Source organism: Saccostrea cucullata, unplaced genomic scaffold (genome assembly GCF_032062105.1).
Source record: "Saccostrea cucullata isolate Sc308-1 unplaced genomic scaffold, CSIRO_AGI_Scuc_v1 ctg4993, whole genome shotgun sequence".
Taxonomy (NCBI): domain Eukaryota; kingdom Metazoa; phylum Mollusca; class Bivalvia; order Ostreida; family Ostreidae; genus Saccostrea; species Saccostrea cuccullata.
Genome location: NW_026939786.1, coordinates 60,109 through 80,746, shown reverse-complemented (window position 1 = coordinate 80,746; position 20,638 = coordinate 60,109). Strand labels below are relative to the sequence as shown.

The 20,638-nt window shown below is 35.5% G+C and overlaps 1 protein-coding gene across 1 annotated transcript; it reads right to left on the bottom strand.

Moving 5' to 3' along the window:
* Positions 1-3,196: 3,196 nt before the first annotated feature.
* Positions 3,197-20,183, bottom strand: LOC134253986 (uncharacterized). The gene is made up of 5 exons (XM_062736562.1): positions 19,765-20,183; positions 16,257-16,394; positions 8,762-8,888; positions 4,819-5,025; positions 3,197-3,597 (listed from the first exon to the last, which is right to left on the bottom strand). The coding sequence occupies exons 1-5, from the start codon at positions 20,112-20,114 to the stop codon at positions 3,382-3,384; spliced, it is 1,038 nt and encodes a 345-aa protein (XP_062592546.1). The 5' UTR covers positions 20,115-20,183; the 3' UTR covers positions 3,197-3,381.
* Between the last annotated feature and the right edge of the window lie 455 nt (positions 20,184-20,638).

The following is a 20,638-nucleotide window of genomic DNA, read 5'->3' as shown; positions in this document are numbered from 1 at the left end:
ATCTACACTACCTGAGGGTGATTGGGGGGGGGGTAAGGGCCAACTTTTCGAAGCCAACTTACTATCACTTCCAATTTTTTCCTTACATTCCTTGTTATCTCTATACTATGGTATTAAGTGGGGGGCCAACCAACCTTTCAATGAACATTTACTATAGTAAAGGTAATGTTGGGGAAAAAAGTGGGGGGGGGGCAGGCCCCCCCGTTGCTACGTCCCTGGCCACAATGCTCACCTGAATTTCTTTTGCCATGCTGTATAGCAGATAAAGCAGGTGACACAAGTTCCTTGAAACACTCTAGTTAAATGGATGACTGCACTTAACGCCGGTTTTTGGGTCTTTTTCAATCTCTGTTATCACGTTTATTTCCAAGTTTGATCTATTTCCAAATTAAATGCAATGTCCTTAAGGTCATAATCTGCGTTGCAATAAAATAAATCGTTGTTTTCTAACCCCAACTCTCTGCAAATATCTGGAAATTCGACTTATCTGCCCTTGATTGAAGATAAGATTTATGAATATGCATAAGAGGTGGAGCTTATGTTGTATTGAGTGGTCTAAAATTAGAAAAGTTACTGTATTTATATTTGGTGCATTCTCTCTCTCCCTCTCTCTCTCTCTTGTCATCATATGTTTGTTACTATTATTTTTAAAGTTTTCAAATAAAGTATATAACATCGATCGGTAGAAAGCCATTCTCATTGATAATCAATACCAATGGATGATGTCAACAATACCATTCGCGTGTTCGAATTTAAGTGCCGACTAGCTCAGTCGGTTATGCTGAGAATCAATAATATTCAGGTCCGGGATCGAGTCAAGCTAACAGCAAAAAACTGACTTTTTTTCCCTTTTATTAAAAAAGAAAGAAAAACATCACAATTACTTATGTTTTTTTAGTTTCTTTTGTGATTGCTTTTCCCCTTAAATTAGCGTGCTGATGATGGTATGATTTCAATTTTATTTACTGGAACTTACTTAGGATGTTCATGTTAAGCAATGGTTCAAAACATAATAGATAAATCTCGTTTTTTCTTATAGACTACGAGCATGTAAGGACATATAATGCACTCCAAAATATATAAAGATAGTAAAATTAAACGCTTTTGAGATAAATATAAGAAAAATCTTATAGATATCTAAGAGAAAAAAGAATAGCCCGTGGCTCGATGGGAATCGATTGAAACAGATATGGACAATCACTATCGCCCAGCAGAATGCGTGTTTCCTGACACGTCACGTGATGGAATTTTAGTATTCACAGAGTTACCTGGGTATAGAAATCACGTGGTTCATTATAATATTCAACAGGTAACAACGTGGTCAAAATGGCCTGTTTACTATAGAGAAACTTAACACACGAAGAAACAGTTTTTTCTCTTTTTAACCATGAGTGCATGTTTGTCTATTGATCTCCTTTTAATATGAGGTAATATATATAATTATACAACTACCATAAAAAGGAGAACAATAGACAAACATGCGCTGACTATGTATTAAGCCTGTAAAAAGGTGGGCATACTCATTATCCTATGGAGATTCCAAAATATACGATGACCCCTCCCTATAAAAACAGCTTCGAACTTCGTTGATACGAACTTTTAATTAACGTTATTACACAAAGTTGCAGTAAAGACATTGACCATTTCTACCAATAAAAGAAAAATGCCCATTTTAAAAATTAATTCTGTCGCAATTTCTAAGTTTCCTTAAGTGCAATCATCCTTTAAACTTCCCTTTACCCATTTTGTGTGTTTTGTACAAAGTTTTGCTGAAATTGGCCGAGTGATTCTTGAGAAAAAGGTAAAAAATGTTAAAAGTTTTCAGATGAACTGACAGCTAGACAGATGGATGGATAGATAATGGATGATCAGAAAACTTAAAGTGAGCTAAACAAGAGGCCCATGGGCCACATCGCTCACCTGAGTAACTTGGGTGATGAAGTTCTTTACCAGACTTCCCCTCTAGCAATACCTATCATCCCCCCCACCACCTCCCCTTTCATGATTTTAATACTTTAGAGTCTACACTACCCAAGGATGCTTCCACATAAGTTTCAGCTTTCCTGGTCCAGTGGTTTTTGATAGGAAGATTCTTAAAATATTTTTCCTAAATATATCTATGTAAAACTTATATTCCATGTTGTGGCCCCGCCCTACCCCTGGGGGTCATGATTTTAACAATTTGATATCTACACTACCCAAGGATGCTTCCACATAAGTTTCAGCATTCCTGGCCCAGTGGTTCTTGAGAAGAAGATTTTTAAAGATTTGTTCTATATATTTCTATGTAAAACTTGGATTCCCTATTGTGGCCCTGTCCAAACCCTGGGGGTCATGATTTTAACAATTTAATATCTACACTACCCAAGGATGCTTCCATATAAGTTTCAGTTTTCCTGGCCCAGTGGTTCTTGAGAAGAAGATTTTTAAAGATATGTTCTATATATTTCTATGTAAAACTCATATTCCCTATTGTGGCCCTGCCCTACCCCCGGGGTCATGATTTTAACAATTTAATATCTTTATACTACCCCAGGATGCTTCCACATAAGTTTCAGCTTTCCTGGTCTAGTGGTTCTTGAGAAGAAGATTTTTAAAGATTTGTTCTATATTTTTCTATGTAAAACTTGGAATTCCCTATTGTGGCCCCGCCCAACCTCCGGGGGGTCATGATTTTAACAATTTAGAATCTACACTACCCCAGGATGCTTCCACATAAGTTTCAGCTTTTCTGGCCCAGTGGTTCTTGAGAAGAAAATTTTCAAAGATTTTTCCTATATATTTCTCTGTAAAACATTGATTCCCCATTGTGGCCCCGCCCTACCCCAGGGGTCATGAATTGAACAAATCAGAATCTACACTACCCCAGGATGCTTCCACATAAGTTTCAGCTTTAGTGGCCCAGTGGTTCTTGAGAAGATTTTTTAATGCCCAACCCTATTTTTGTCTTTTCTTGATTATCTCCACTTGCGAGGGGATATGTCCCTTCATTTTAACAATTTAAATTCCCCTTCACCCAAGGATGCTTTGTACTAAGTTTGGTCAAAATTGGCCCAGTGGTCTTGAGAACAAGTCAAAAATGTGAAAAGTTTACAGACGGACAGACTGACAGACAGACGGACAACGGACAAAATGTGATCAGAAAAGCTCACTTGAGCCTTCGGCTCAGGTGAGCTAAAAAGAATATTAAACAACATGATTTTTACAAGTTTTAACTGTACCTATTTTTCATAGGAAACAAAACATTTTTCAAGTAACAATTATTTTCAAATAGAGTAATAAGAATTTGGGTGTTTTTTTTTTGTTGCAAAATCGCACTCCCTTCCAATAGCAACTTCACTGATATAAGCAGTTTAGTGTTTCATGTTTTCATGTCGATGGTCAATGAGCGTCTCGTCTCTCCAGCATAGTCCTTATGAGCAAGAGTGCTTTGAACAAGACCTTGCGATCTTCTCTGTTTAAGAAATTGTAACGTTTACTGTAGAAAAATCGAGGTTGCTCCCCTTCTTCGTATTGCACAGATCCAGCTCTGTTACCAGGGGTGTTTTTAATTTTACTCCAACCAGACTTTGTCACATCAAGGTATGTAACTCGTACCTAAATAATAAAAGAAATATAATAATCTATAGCTAGTGAAGTGAATTTTGTCACTAACATTGTCATAAAGGGGTTAGAGAGTGTGTGTATGTGTATGTTGGGGGGGGGGGATTAACCAACAGCAGAAGTACAACTGAAGACAGTAAATAAATAAAAGATCTAAAAACATAAATATCTAATAAGCAAACCCCTCCAAATTTTTTGAATACACAGATAAAAGGGCCCCTGTTTGTCCCCTTAATAAAGTTTTAAGTCTTTCAATGAATGTTGTTGGTTCTTAACCCCCTTCCCTGCAGCCGCAGTCAGGCTAAAGTCTGAAAGGAAACATAAATCACTATCTGGTTACTAAACTTAGGAAAAAAAGACAAACAGTAAAGACTGTTAACTTGATCATCTAAAGAAGACAGTTTACTATATTATAAGTTTAAATGGATATCTTTGTATTGATTATTTTATGCATTTAAATTATTATATTTAAAAATAAATCAAACAAAAACTGTAATTGTTACTTATGATTGATTGTTTTATGTATTTTTTAGCATTCTCACTTTAAATGATTTTTCCCAAACTGAGGAAATGTCACTCAGGCCACACCAATTTAATTTCTTGTTGGTCCGACATTTGATGAAAAAAAAGTGCGAGCGGGCGAGCGGTTAAATAATAATATTATTACTTTTTGTAGGCAAAATTTATAGGCGAATCTTGAAAAAAATTTGAGCAGACAATTATATTTTTTTCTGATTTTCAGATTTAGCAGAAAAAAATACAATGAATAGAGCGGAAATAAAACAGAAAAAGCAGAGTCCCCTTGGTGCGGGAAATTTAAATTTATATTATTTTCGTAAGTTTTGTTTAAATAGGAGCACGAGGGTCCGACGTACAAAACATTTTAATTGGTGTGGCCTCATTATAATTTTCCAAAAATCTCTGTTAACCCTGTGAAGAGTGACATAAAAATTGTTCCATTGTAGCAGACTCAGGACTTGACCATTTCTTATTTTGAATATGTATACATGTATCAAATTTCAATTCAATATGTGCATCCATTTCAGTGAGAGTGAACAGAAACTAAAAATTTATCGGCATTTTATTGAGTCAAAGGGGCATAACTCAGAAATTGTTCCGATTTGCCCCAATCATTATATCTTTAAGTTTTAAATTTTATTGCAGAGCAAATAGTAATTGTATTCTCAAATTATATTTAAGTTTGAAAAAAATTACCCATGTCTTTTCAATAGTGAAGCCAAGTGTCCCCTGCCTGCTCAAAGAGCTATCCAGGTAAACAAAAAGTTCTCCTATGTGCTGGGTCAACAGATCGTGATCTCCAATAAAACCACATTCCTGTTGTTCCTGATCTTGTGTGGCCGTTCTTAGTTTTTTCCTTGGAGGGGAGGAATCAGGCTCTTCATGCCTCAAGTCTTTTTTCACCTGAATATAAATTAATTATCAGATAAACTCACACAAACATGGGTATACAATATACGTACATATGGTCTAACTAGAACTGTCCAAACGGGACAAAATACCCCCCGCTGGGTTTTTCAGAAGTAAGTTTTTCCATAACAAGAGGCCCATGGGCCTTATAGGTCACCTGAGCATTATGCAATAACTTTCCAGTGATTGAATTTGATTCATGTTTTAATCCAGATGCTATGGCATTCACAATTTTGAAAAAGGCACCATTGATCATCATAACAATACACTTAGCAGTTGCTTAGTTTGTTTACTTAATACCCATAGGCAGGGTAGGGGAACAAAAACTGCATTTCAAGTAATCAGTAATATTCAGCATGATCAGTAATGCCCCAATCACACATGAACCCCTGGCCCTTAGGCCTAGATCCACACATTGCACAATTTTTGAAAAGGCACCCTTGCTTTTCAAAAATATTTGATAAATACCAAGGAGCAGATTTCAAACAATTCATCCAGTTTCAGTATTTAAGTACAGCCCCCCTCCCTCCTTTATGGTACCCTTGACCCTGGGGCCTTGAAATTCACAATTCTGGAAGATTAGGACCCTTACTCATCATAACTACATAGGTAGTTCATCTGCTTAATACCAAGGAGCAGAGAAGAAAACTTTCAAAGATTTAGTGTATTTTCATTGTATAATCAATAAAGCCCCACCCTATCACTAGAATCCCTGACCCTGGGGCCATAAAATTCACAATTTTGGAAGAGGCACTCTTGCTCATCATAACTATGCACTTATTTAGTTTATTTAATACCCAGATGCAGAGAAGAAGATTTTCAAAGAAATAATGCATTTTCACTATATAATCTATAGAGCCCCCCCCCCCCTACACCAGAACCCCTGACCCTGGGGCCATCGAATTCACAATTTTGGTAGAAGCACTTTTGCTCATCATAACAAAGCACTTAGTTAGTTAATTCAATACCCAGGAGCAGAGAAGAAGATTTTCAAAGAATTCAAGTATTTTCACTATATAATCTATAGAGCCCCCCCCCCCCCCTTACACAAGAACCCCTGATCCTGGGGCCATAAAATTAACAATTTTGGTAGAGGCACTCTTGCTCATCATAACTATGCACTTATTTAGTTTATTTAATACCCAGGAGCAGAGAAGATTTTCAAAGAATTCATGTATTTTCACTATATAATCTATAGAGCCCCCCCCCCCTTACACCAGAACCCCTGACCCTGGGGCCATAGAATTCACAATTTTGGTAGAGACACTCTTGCTCATCATAACTATGCACTTATTTAGTTTATTTATTACCCAGGAGCAGAGAAGAAGATTTTCAAAGAATTCAAGTATTTTCACTATGTAATCTATAGAGCCCCCCCCCCCCCCCCCCTTACACCAGAACCCCTGGCCCTGGGGCCATAAAATTCACAATTTTGGTAGAGGCACTCTTGCTCATCATAACTATGCACTTAGTTAGTTTATTTAATACCCAGGAGGAGAGAAGAAGATTTTCAAAGAATTCATGAAATTTCACTATATAATCTATAGAGCCCCACCCTAACACCAGAACCCCTGACCCTGGGGCCATAAAATTCACAATTTTGGTAGAGGCACTCTTGCTCATCATAATTATGCACTTAGTTAGTTAATTTAATACCCAGGAGCAGAGAAGAAGATTTTCAAAGAATTTATGTATTTTCACTATATAATCTATAGAGCCCCACCCTAACACCAGAACCCCTGACCCTGGGGCCATAAAATTCACAATTTTGGTAGAGGCACTCTTGCTCATCATAACTATGCACTTAGTTAGTTTATTTAATACCCAGGAGCAGAGAAGAAGATTTTCAAAGAATTCATGAAATTTCACTATATAATCTATAGAGCCCCACCCTAACACCAGAACCCCTGACCCCGGGGCCATGAATTTCACAATTTTGGTAGAGGACTCAATGCTGATTACAATCATGCAAACAGTTTGACTGCTTGATGTTCAGGAGTAAAGAAGAAGATTTTTAAAGATTGCACTAATTTTAGTGGTTTTTGCCCCACCCCCCAGGCCCCAGGGGGGCAGGGCCCATGAAATTCACAATTTTTGTTTCCCTTCACCCATAGATGCTATATGCCAAATTTGGTTGAAATTGGTTCAGTGGTTTCAGAGAAGAAGCTGAAAATGTTCAAATGTTAACGCACGACGACGGACGAAAAGTGATAGCAATAGGTCACCTGAGTTTACTCAGGTCACACTCAGGTGACCTAATAAAGATACATGTATGTATCAAACACGAATTATGAAATATTTATTCCAGTGACCTTGAACTTCCCCAAATAACCTTGGGTCAAGGTCATGACACATCCTTGGGTCATCGGCAATCTTTCAGTGAAATGAGAACCCTACCAAGTTTATCCATAAGAAAGATATGGACCTGACTTGAATTATGAAATTTTTCTTCCACATTGAACTTCCCCAAAAAGACTTTGGGTCAAGGTAACTTCATTTGCGGGGGGTATAAAAATACAGTCAATTATTGATTAATCATGGCAGTATTACGAATTTTGCAATGAATAGAATTCTGCCATTTCTTTGTATGCCAAGAGTCAACACTGATAACTGACTACATTCTGGGCTCTAAATATTATAGTCACTCAAGGCAGGGGGTTTAATAATGCAGTTTGTTCATATAGAAAACTTGAACTTTCCAAAAGGCAAAAATACCCCCACTGGGTTTTTCAGAGGAATTGCCAAATTAATAATATTTGATGAGTCTAAGTCCTAAGAGTTGTTTAAAATTTGTTTATAACCATTTACACTCAAAAAAAAATTCTCATTAATTTTTTAATGAATGAAACTAAGGTACAATCTAATAAAACATCAATACTATTGCTAATACATTGTGTTTACATTGCTTTTACAATTATAAATTGAAAGAATATATGAGAACAGAGATCTTTAATCATTTTTACCAAAATCCCAGGAGAGATATGTGTAGATAACACATTCTGGAGAATGTAAGAAGGGCAAACATGCCCTTCCGTTTTGCATATATTTGACACGGTTTTTCGTAATGCTACAAATTAATTGTAATACTCGTATTACAGTTTTCTGTAATTATAGAGTAATTGGAAGGGCAAAATAATATTTCTTAATTTATTTTATTATCAGAGACTGTTTTGATATTAGAAACAAGCTTACAACAGTTTAATATTTTGTAATATATGGCTAACAACACATTCCTGTATATGAACAATCATGTGCTTTAGTGCCAATAAAGAATTGAATTGAATTGAATTATTCTGAGGTTTGACAGTTTTCCTAAAATTATTATAACATATATTCAGCATACTCATTTACAAACCTTCTAATTTTCTTAATAAAAAAAATTGAAATGGTTATATGTTACATATAGTTCAAGACACTTGCTTTGACAAACTGGCTAAATTTTGAAGTGACATTGGTCGGTCAAGTTCGGTTGGTTGAAAAACGATATCAAGTTATAAGATTTGATTAAAATAAATTATTATGAATTAATATCAATGTTTTCTAACCATCTGATAATTCCTTCATTTTCAAACACTTTTTAATGACACAATTTTGTACATGTACTATTAAAAGCTGCTTTCAAAACATAACATTATGTACATGTAATTGGTTTACACTCATCTCTGTAGAATTTTATATGCATGTTAAACTTACTCACATTTTTTATGTGCATATATCATATCAATCATACCTTACAAATAAAAACAACTTTCCTCTTAAATTTTTGTCTCGCTTGGGAACAAACCATTAAGTCAGCTCTTGAAGACATACTTCTCCCCCGAATCAAAGCTTTTTCAGGACTTATAAATGAGTGGTTCCTGAAAATAAGAGACAGGACTTGAGTCATTACACACAAAGTAAGATTAAAGGTATATACTGCTATTCTACTGCTCACAAATACACTCAAAATACAAGAGGCACATAGCCCTCACAGAAAAAAAATAATAGGAGCTCTTGTTTTATAAGCTACTTATAAACAATAAATCATCCATTAGCTAGTACACATCAAAGCCTTTGGCTCAGGCGAGCTATCCAAATGCCCAGGGATCACATTGCTAGTGCTGTGCGATATTACCGGTTAACCGGTGTATCCCGATTTCGTTCTTCACAATACGTATCACGGTATTTTTTTGTGAATACCGGTTCGGGTTCGATATGCTATTAATTGTTACAAAAACAGTGATTTCCCCTTCTCAAGGTAAAATATGGTGGCAAGCAACGTGAAGTTTGATCGGAAACCAGATACATGTCTGTCAGAGACGAAAAGACAACAACTGTTACATGAAAACCCTTCATGTTAAAGCAGAATCTGAATATTACAACTTGATTCTTAAAGTTGTGCCACAAAAAAACTTCGCTTGCCACTTGCGTTCACACAATGCGATCAGGCAGTTGCAATATATCTACTCGACAATACATGTAATTTGAGTTTGTGTTTTCATTTAACATTGATGAAAAGCAAAATTTATTAAAAATTTTATATTGTGATATATTGCAATACAAAATATAATATTGCAATATATCGCAATACGATTTTTCAGCCGCAATACCCAGCTCTACACATTGCTCACCTGGACACTGTGGCAAGGAATAAAGGAAAAATAAGCTACTTCAAAAGTATTAAAAAGTTTCAAAGCATAAGTATTCCCAAAGTACCCCTTAAAGGGAAAAAGGGGGATGATTTGAACAAAGTTGAATTTATACTGTACTTAGGCCAAAACAAATTAGTCTTGTTTCGTGCTACCCGACCTACCCTATATTTTGCACCCGACCCTAAGGTTTTTTTAAGGTTTTAGGGAAAAAAATAGAAATTGCAGGATTTTATGTTCCAAAAGTGAAAGAAAATAAACGTATTCAAATTGTATTTCATGAAATATATGTTTAAAATTTGGACTTTCATAAAATTCCACGTGAGTTGTGCATCAAAATACATGGAATTTTATTTTAAACAATGTTAAAATATAATATTGACCTAGCCATGACATGCTTACTTTGGTTTTGTAGTAGTACATATCCCAACAAGAGGCCCACGGGCCTTATAGGTCACCTGAGTATCATGTAACAACTTTCCAGTGATTGTATTTGGTTCGTGTTTTAATCCAAAAGCCATGAAATTCACAAATATTGAAGAGGCACCATTGTTTATCAAAGGGCAGATTTCAAAGCATTAATCTATTTTTAGTCAAAGTACCCCCCCTGGTACCCCTGACCCAGCGGCCCTGAAATTATCTATTTTAAAAGAGGCCCCTTTCTTCATTATAAGGCCAGCATTTTTTTGTTTAGGTTTAGTTATGAACATGAGAATAAAAAAGTCCTGAAGGAGAAGGAAATTAATTTTTTTTTTGATAAATGAATCAATTATTAACATTTCTACATTCTTTTATTATGCTATTCTAATAGGCTCCTTACCACTGGACACATAATGCTTACAAATAATGCTTACAAATAGGAAAGTAGAACATTTAATTGCTTATTTCATCATCTGCCAGTTTGGGCAAGTTATATAAATTTTGTGATGTTGGTCAAAATATATATTTTAATAAATCAATTCTTTAAAAGTCTTTCAATATGTCTTCATTTTTTTAATCTGTGTTAGGTGAATGTGTAGACATTGTTCTAAAATTTACTTGACATTGGCGGATCCAGAGGGGGGGTTCCGGGGGTTGGAACCCCCCCTTTATTTTTTGCCAAGTTGAGAGAGAGAGAGAGAGAGAGAGAGAGAGAGAGAGAGAGAGAGAGATGGAACGTTTTCCAAGAATACATATTTGTACGTCTAACGCATCTATCTATTGAACTAGAGAGATTTTCACACATTTAGTAACTTTCTTCCATTTATCTTCACGATTCCTTTTTTATGAGAGAATGGTAGAAAATATTCTACTTATTTTTATATATCTTATACATGTATATAATATGTATCATGCGAGGTTTAATTTGATATTAGATTCCCGCGATCTTTGGCTGTGTTGGGTATATATGTACCGTTTTTGATAATATCTTTTGTGGGAACTATTAAACCAAACCCCCACCCACCCCAGAAAGTTTGGGTTTTTTTCAATTTCTAAAAGAAAATTCTTTGTACTCTTCGGAAATGCTACAAATCCATTCAATTTTAAGGCTTCAGTAGTTTTTTTTTTTTGAAATGTGTTTCTTTGCTTCCAAAGAACAAGAGGCCCACGGGCCTTATAGGTCACCTGAGTATCATGTAACAACTTTCCAGCGATTGTATTTGGTTCGTGTTTTAAGCCAAAAGCCATGAAATTCACAAATTTTGAAAGAGGCACCATTGCTTATCAAAGGGCAGATTTCAAAGCATTAATTTATTTTTAGTCAAAGTACCCCCCTGGTACCCCTGACCCAGCAGCCTTGAAATTATCTATTTTGAAAGAGGCCCCTTTCTTCATTATCAAGCCAGCATTAGTTTTTAGCCGGGCTTATTTCTCAAAGAGCAATTACTGGCTTATGTGATCCTGTTCAAGGCAGGATGTTGACCCCATAGTCGCCATTTTAAAGTTACGTGCAAAAATATAGTTCTTACTCTCAACTGCTTTTGAGATAATACAAACGCTAAATAAAGCAACAAAAATAAAATGAAGTTTTATCTATATAAAATAAACATTAGTAGTAATGACTTTGAAAACTTCATAAGTCAAAGAACATAGTTCATTAGCGTAAGGATTTTTGATAATCAGTGTTACCGTAGTTCTCTACACATACGAGGTAAAGGAGGAGAGGGAAACAGACTGGTCTGTTTGTTTACATTCAGCTGCGGTACCAGATTAATTCTGATTCTGACAAAATCGGACCGTGGTATTAGGATTGCAAAACTTACTGTCAGTGTCTTATCATTTATATTGATAGTTTTAAAATATTTTTTTCATCAGAATATAAAAGTGATTCATGTAAGAAATCCATTCTACTCTGTAAATGAGCCCGGCTCTCTGTACTTCTGAGTACTTTGATTATGTTTAGGTTTAGTTATGAACATGAGAATAAAAATGTTCCGAAGGAGAAGGAAATAAAATTTTTTTTTTTTTTGATAAATCAATTATTAACATTTCTACATTCTTTTTTATGCTTTCCTAATAGGCTCCTTACCACTGGACACATAATGCTTACAAATAGGAAAGTAGAACATTTAATTGCTTATTTCATCATCTGCCAGTTTGGGCCAGTTATATAAATTTTGTGATGTTGATTAAAGTACATTTTAAAAAATCAATTCTTTAAAAGTCTTTCAATATATCTTCATTTTTTAATATGTGTTAGGTGAATGTGTAGACATTGTTCTAAAATTTACTTGATGCCTAAAATTATAATTCCTATCATAAAACAGACAGGGAGTATTGGGAAGTAGAGTCAACATTTTTTCAATTAAGTGTAAAATAATTTTTCTGGCTGATACAAATGATACTACATGCCTGTATATATTTGTATATTCTTGCCTTTTAATAGTTGATTTTTTTTTTATTTCTTCGGGTTATTTCTTCCTCAAATGGACTTCACTTCTCCCATAGTTTTATTCATTATATCTGATGCATAAGCAACCCTTTTCTGAAGAATGATGCTTAGACTGTAAGCTATAACAGAGACCTAAACAATGTCCCTGGCAATATGCAATAGCTACCACGGGCAGTTTAAAACATGGGGGAGGGAAAAAAAAATTACAGTTACTTTTGAAACGAATACATAATTATCTCACCAGCATGTCATTGTGCAACAAAGTCGTCAGCATTTTATTTGTCCTTTGAACGGGGGAAACGTTTTGAATGGTACTCTTATCGATGAATTTTACACTAAACCAAGCTATCTAGATCTAGCTTTATTTACCCGCTGTTTCAGAAAACCGGAAGTGCGAGTTCGTAAATTTGATATCTCGATCCCGACTCAAATTTGACATCGGAAAGAAATTTTTTTTTATTTTTTTCTCTGAAAATTCAAAATCTTGAGCGGAGGGTTTGTAAAACTGAATATAGAATAAATCCTGGCCTTCAATATGTAATTAGATCATTAGCATATTAACCAGGAGCAAAGGATAAGATGTTCAAAGAATTCATGCATTTCACTATATAATCATTAGAGCCCCACCCTAAAACAAGAACCCCTGACCCTGGGGCCATAAAATTCACAATTTTGGTAGAGGCACTCTTGCTCATCATAACTATGTACTTAGTTAGTTTATTTAATACCCAGGAGCAGAGAAGAAGATTTTCAAAGATTTCATGTATTTTCACTATATAACCAATAGAGCCCCGCCCTAACACCAGAACACCTGACCCTGGGTTCATAAAATTCACAATTTTGGTAGAGGCACTCTTGCTCATCATAACTATGTACTTAGTTGGTTTATTTAATACCCAGGAGCAGAGAAGAAGATTTTCAAAGAAATAATGCATTTTCACTACCTACTTATTTAGCCCCGCCCTAGCACTAGAACCCCTGACCCCAGGGCCATGAATTTCACAATTTTGGTAGAGGACTCATTGCTGATTACAATCATCCACACAGTTTGACTGCTTGATGTCCAGGAGTAAAGAAGAAGATTTTTGAAGATTGCATTAATTTTAGTGGTTTTGGCCCCACCCCTCAGGCCCCAGGGGGGTAGGGATCATGAAATTCACAATTTTTGTTCCCCTTCACCCATAGATGCTTTGTGCCAAATTTGGTTGAAATTGGTTCAGTGGTTGCAGAGAAGAAGCTGAAAATGTTCAAATGTTAACGCACGACGCACGACGACAGACGAAAACGGATAGCAATAGGTCACCTGAGTTTACTCAGGTGACCTAAAAAAGGGACGTAAAACAAAGATATTATTTACCACAACCTTATATAGATCTGTCCATACGTGTGTGTGAATCTTTGCTTGCGAGTGTGTAAGGGGGGGGGGGGGGGGGGGGTGTTAGAAGGACACAACCCTGGAACCCCCCCTTTCAAAAATTGCTGGATCCGCCCCTGCTTGATGCCTAAAATTCTTCCTCAAATGGACTTAACTTCTCCCATAGTTTTATTCATTACATCTGACGCATAAGCAACCCTTTTCTGAAGAATGATGCTTAGACTGTTTAAGCTATAACAGAGACCTAAACAATGTCGCTGGCAATATGCAAAAGATACCATGGGCAGTTTAAAACCTTGGGGAGGAAAATAATTTACAGACAGATACTTTTGAAACGAATACATAATTATCTCACCAGCATTTTATTTGTCCTTTGAACGGGTGAAACGTTTTGAATGGCACTAGTATCGATGAATTTTACACCAAACCAAGCTTCTTCTCAGATTAGCTTTATTTACCCGCCGTTTCATCTTAAAACCGGAAGTGCGAGTTTGTAAACTTGAAATCTCGATCCCGACTCAAATTTGACATCGGAAAGAAAAAAATTGTTTTTATTTTTTTCTGAAAATTCAAAACCTTGAGTGGAGGGTTTGTAAAACTGAAAATAAAATAAATCCTGGCCTATAATATACAATTAGACCATTAGTATATTAACCAGGAGCAAAGGATAAGATGTTCAAAGAATTCATACATTTCACTATATAATCATTAGAGCCCCACCCTAAAACCCCTGACCCTGGGGTCATAAAATTAACAATTTTGGTAGAGGCACTCTTGTTCATCATAACTATGTACTTAGTTAGTTTATTTAATACCCAGGAGCAGAGAAGAAGATTTTCAAAGAATTCATGTATTTTCACTATATAATCAATAGAGCCCCGCCCTAACACCAGAACCCCTGACCCTGGGGCCATAAAATTCACAATTTTGGTAGAGGCACTCTTGCTCATCATAACTATGTACTTAGTTAGTTTATTTAATACCCAGGAGCAGAGAAGAAGATTTTCAAAGAATTCATGTATTTTCACTATATAATCAATAGAGCCCCGCCCTAACACCAGAACCCCTGACCCTGGGGCCATAAAATTCACAATTTTGGTAGAGGCACTCTTGCTCATCATAATTATGTACATGTCACGGAATAACCCCGATAATTTTAGGGGTTTATCTGTTCTGATACGTTGTATCTGCGTTAAAATCTTAAGAAAACGGGAAACAAAGCCTCGTCCTATATAGTAAGTTCGACCTATCTTAGGATTTTTCAAAATTTAAGGCTGAAAATGAGCCTTTCGACCTGTATACCCCATCGACCTATATTCCCGAAATTACGGTAGTTGGTTTATTTAATACCCAGGAGCAGAGAAGAAGATTTTCAAAGAAATAATGCATTTTCACTACCTACTAATTTAACCCCGCCCTAGCACTAGAACCCCTGACCCAAGGGCCATGAATTTCACAATTCTGGTAGAGGACTCATTGCTAATTACAATCATGCAAACAGTTTGACTCTTTGATGTCCAGGAGTAAAGAAGAAGATTTTTAAAGATTGCACTAATTTTAGTAGTTTTGGCCCCACCCCTCAGGCCCTGGGGGGCAGGGACCATGAAATTCACATTTTTTATTCCCCTTCACCCAAAGATGCTTTGTGTCAAAGTTGTTTGAAATTGGTTGAGCGGTTGTAGAGAAGAAGCTGAAAATGTTTTCATATTAACACACGGCGCACGACGACGGACAAAAACGGATAGCAATAGGTCACCTGAGTTTACTCAGGTGACCTAAAAATACCATTGGAAAAAATAAAATATAATACAAAAATAAAATAATTTTCCTTCCTACCTACCCTATTGTTTTTTCAGGCTGGTGGTAGCAGGAAATAAAGACTTTTCTTGGCCTTACTACATGTACTAATTTCAAGGAAGCTCAACTTTTTCTTGACTATGACCTCTTTTCCTACAAGTTTGAGTTTTTTATGGACCCACCTGCCCCCGGGGTCATGATTTGACCAAAATTGAATCTGCATTTTATGAGGATGCTTCCATATAAAATGAACAACTATGGGTTTGCTGTTCTTGAGAAGAAGATTTTTGTAGATTTGTCATATATACTCCTATGTTAAACTTTGATCGTGCATTGTGGTCCCACCCTACCCAAGGGGATCATGATTTGAACAAATTTCAATCTACACTATCTAAGGATGCTTTCTGAGACTCATAAATTTATATGACCAATTCCAGCTTTGTTGTTCTTGAGAAAAAAAAATTGCATTGGATCACTTGAGAGACTCAGGTGGCCTAAAAAAGATTTTCACCTGTACATGTTTAATTATAAAAATTATATTATATATACTCACAGAGTGTATAATCCAAAGAGTTGCAGTACCTTGTCAAATAATGTCTCATATCTGCCTCCATATATTGCTGATTTTGAATTACTTCCAACAATTATTTCTGCCAGTATGAAATTGAAGTCGTCTAGTTTCACAAGAAACCTGCAAAGAAAAAAAAAAATTAAAACAGAATGAAACCAATTGTGAACCACAGTCATTACTAAGCGTACAAATGTTTTGACATGCTGAAAAATTGAAATGTCATAAATGACACTCTTTAAAGAAATTACAGATCAATTTACCATCATATTTCTTGGAAGGTAAGTTAACAGTGAGAATGAAATGTGTCTCCCCAGAGTAGTGATAAAGACAAAGGGGTAATGGTTAATTCAGAAAATTAATACAATAGCTTATAAATTTTTTTTTGCCAATTTTTTTTTCAAAAAATCCTTAGATAATTAAGTCATTCAGATGATAAGTAAATTATTTTCTAATGCTGATCAAAATTTGCATGTCCAATTTTAAATTGCTGATTAGAAAGTCATTGTATCCTGCCAGCATGCCATGGCAAGGGACATTCCCAATACTGCTAAAAATTATTCACCATAAACTATTAAAAAAAAAAGTAACTAGCATATTAATTTACAGTTTCCCTTTCCTTATACTTATTTATGTGACATATTCAATTTCAAACTCCTCTTTGCTTATAACTTTTGTTTTACTAATGGCATAATTTATCATTAATTTTGATATTTCATCAATATTTTGAGCACTGATCAATCTCAGTTTCCTGACAAGAATCATGAGAATTAAGCCCAACACATGTGGTTTTTAATAAAAGAAATAGAGTTGTCTCCTGTAATCAGAAAGAATGGGAAAATATATACATTAGGATAATATATGTGTAGCTATTCTATACATGTCAGGTACTTAGACTCTGCTGAATAGTGATTTTGTATATACCTTTAACATTGTTTAAGATTTAGTTCTTATTTAAATCTATACAAAATAAGTCTAACGTCTAACAATAATTTTAATTTCTAATGTTTTACTGAACCGTCATAAAACAAGTTGAACCAGAAGTCTCTGTCGAGACTGAAGCTCTTAGACTACTGGTTTGTACTTATAGCAAAGGAAGAGAAAAGTACTGAAGCAGTTGGAAATTGAAACTTTTCAACAGCAATAAATATAATAATGATCCTTGATTAAGTCTCTTTATGTTCTTAGTGTAGTCTACTTGCATGCCACATTATATTATAATCAGACTAAAACTGTATTTGGAGTAGCATTTTGAGAGTATTTAACAGAAATTTCTATTTTTAGTAACCATGGCAACACCATTCATTGAAGTGAAAAACTGATACACAGAATTATGTACCTTAGTGTAGTCTACTTGTGTGCCAAGTTATAAAGAAATCAGACCAAAACTGTAGGAGGAGTAGCATTTTTTAAGAATTTCACAGAAATTTCTATTTTTAGTAACAACAGCAACACCGTTCATTGAAATCAAAAACCAATACACAGAATTATGTTTCTTAGTGTAGTTTACTTGTGTGCCAAGTTACAATGAAATCAGACCAAAACTGTAGTAAGAGAAGCATTTTGAAAGAATTTCACAGAAATTTCTATTTTTAGGAACCACAACAACACCGTTCGTCGAAATCAAAAACCGATATACAAAATTATGTATCTTAGTGTAGACTACTTGTTTGCCAAGTAATATTTAAATCAGACCAAAACTGTAGGAGGAGTAGCATTTTGAAAGAATTTCATAGAAATTTCTATTTTTAGTAACCACGGGAACACTGTTCATCGAAATCAAAAACCGATAAACAGAATTATGTATCCTAGTGTAGACTACTTGTGTGCCAAGTTATACAAAATGTATTGAAATCAGACCAAAACTGTAGGAGGAGTAGCATTTTGAAAGAATTTCACAAAAATTTCTATTTTTAGTAACCACGGCAAAACCGTTCATCAAAATCAAAAACTGATACACAGAATTATGTATCTTAGTGTAGACTACTTGTTTGCCAAGTTATATTGAAATCAGACCAAAACTGTAGGAGGAGTAGCATTTTGAAAGAATTTCATAGAAATTTCTATTTTTAGTAACCACAACAACACCGTTCATCGAAATCAAAAACCAATATACAGAATTATGTATCTTAGTGTAGTCTACTTGTGTGCCAAGTTATATTGAAATCAGACTAAAACTGTAGGAGGAGTAGCATTTTGAAAGAATTTCACAAAAATTTCTATTTTTAGTAACCACGGCAACATCGTTCATCGAAATCAAAAACCGATACACAGAATTATGTATCTTAGTGTAGTCTACTTGTGTGCCAAGTTATATTGAAATCAGGCCAAAACTGTAGGAGGAGTAGCATTTTGAAAAATTGTTTACAGACGGACAGACAGACAGACAGACAGACGGACGGACGACGGACGCATTACTATCGCATAAGCTCTTCTGGTCTCTGACCAGTAGAGCTAAAAATGGATGTTTGACTGCAGTCTTAGATAATTGACCTTTGGAAGAGATATTGGACCTCTTATGTCACACTGCCACTGGGGGGAGGGATTAGCTACAAATCTCATTTACATTCAATGGTATGGAAGCCAGCAAAAGATACAATGTATACAATGTATATAGCAATATACCTTCCTTCATCACCTGCATACGGAGTACATTTATCTCAGTTGATTCGATACGCAAGAGTGTGCTCTACGTATGAACAATTTCTTAAACGAGGTAAATTATTGACAAGCAAGTTGATGAAACAAGAATATCAACAGTCTCGTTTAAAGTCATTATTTTGTAAATTCTATTGTCGATACAATGACCTTGTCAGCAAATACAATTTATCAATGAGTCAAATGCTGACTGACGTTTTTCATGTACCAATTGTTAGTCCATTATTTATACACTGAATTGACGACAGATTTTTTCCGTTATTTCCTAATCATGACAACGAGCACACAGTGGGTGTGACCGGTCGGCAGGGGATGCTCACTCCTCCATGGCACCTGATCCCACCTCTGATGTTTGCATTCGGCCTTGTGGCCTCAGGTATAAGACTGGTTCTTGGGTCAAAATAAATGCATGCTGCCCTTGCACTCTGAAATTACTTTCTCTTCAAAAATGTATATATTATTATTTCTCTAAACATCGTTTTTCTTTTCATATATGAAACATTGTACAAGTTGACTAATTGTTTCACTTCCGGTTAAATCGAAAGTAGAGATGTCGAAATATGGCGGGAACTTTTTTGTAAAAAACGTTAGTGTCATATGTTTTGACAACTTGAAAGCATGATAATTCTTAAACAAGGGACATTTTGATATGTAAAAAAAAATACTTGTTGTTTATTCTTCAAAACACTGAGTAATAGGTTATAAGGTTGGATTGTTTAAACGACAGAAAACCCTTTGCTCTACCTCGATGTCATTTTCCCCAAAATGAACCGGTGCCGAACCCTTTCCCAATAAGTATAAAAAAAATCGCTAGATGTGTGCGACATGCACTTACTTTTTAAGCAATGGAAAACGTCTAATCTGTTCCACCTGCCCGGGGCTCAGTATCCAGCTACTTTCATAAATATATTCAACAGGCACGTCCTCCAAAGATGAATAATTTAACTGCAAATCACAAGCCATAACAGAGTTCTCAACTTCTTGTTCTTCGTCCTCGGTCAAACAAACCAAACGCCATTCACCTAAAATAATTTGAAATATGTCTTCCTCTATCATGTCTATAAGTCGAACTCCTAGTTTGTCAACAAAACGGTTATCCCACTCTGAAGTGTACTTAGGAAATGTTGATTCGTTTGAACTTGGTGCATTTGAACTATCCGCACCAGAGTTTGATTCGCTGGACATTTTTACTTCAACATGTTCTAACTCAATACTGCAATCTGCATGAATGTTTTCTTTTTTTAATTTTTACGACGCAGGCTCACTAGACTGGTATTGCCTGTCTTTACCGTACGCAGGAAAAGACAGGTGATCACCGCCATTAAAGCCAGGGATTCCTGGCTTGAGTGACGCGCCATCTATCGCCGCTGCTCTACGATACAGCATGGGAAAGAATCACACAATAAAGCGATCTGCTGACTCAGTGGGTGAGCTTTAAACCGATTTATGTTTCCTGCGGTAATTAAATATGTCAATTCTAATAAACAAAAGTAGTTTGCAGAGTTGTTGCAGTTCTCTTTATCCAATTAATGTATGCCACGTAATGTGATAGGGGCTTGCTGATCTGTTACATTACGCCTGAAAATTTAGAATAAATTCAGCGAAGTGAAATGACTTGTACATGGTAGGCCTAGAATGAAATGTTTAACACTCCTGTGAAACAAAAATTTGAGAAAAAGGAATACTTGTCTTGTATGTGGAAATATTAG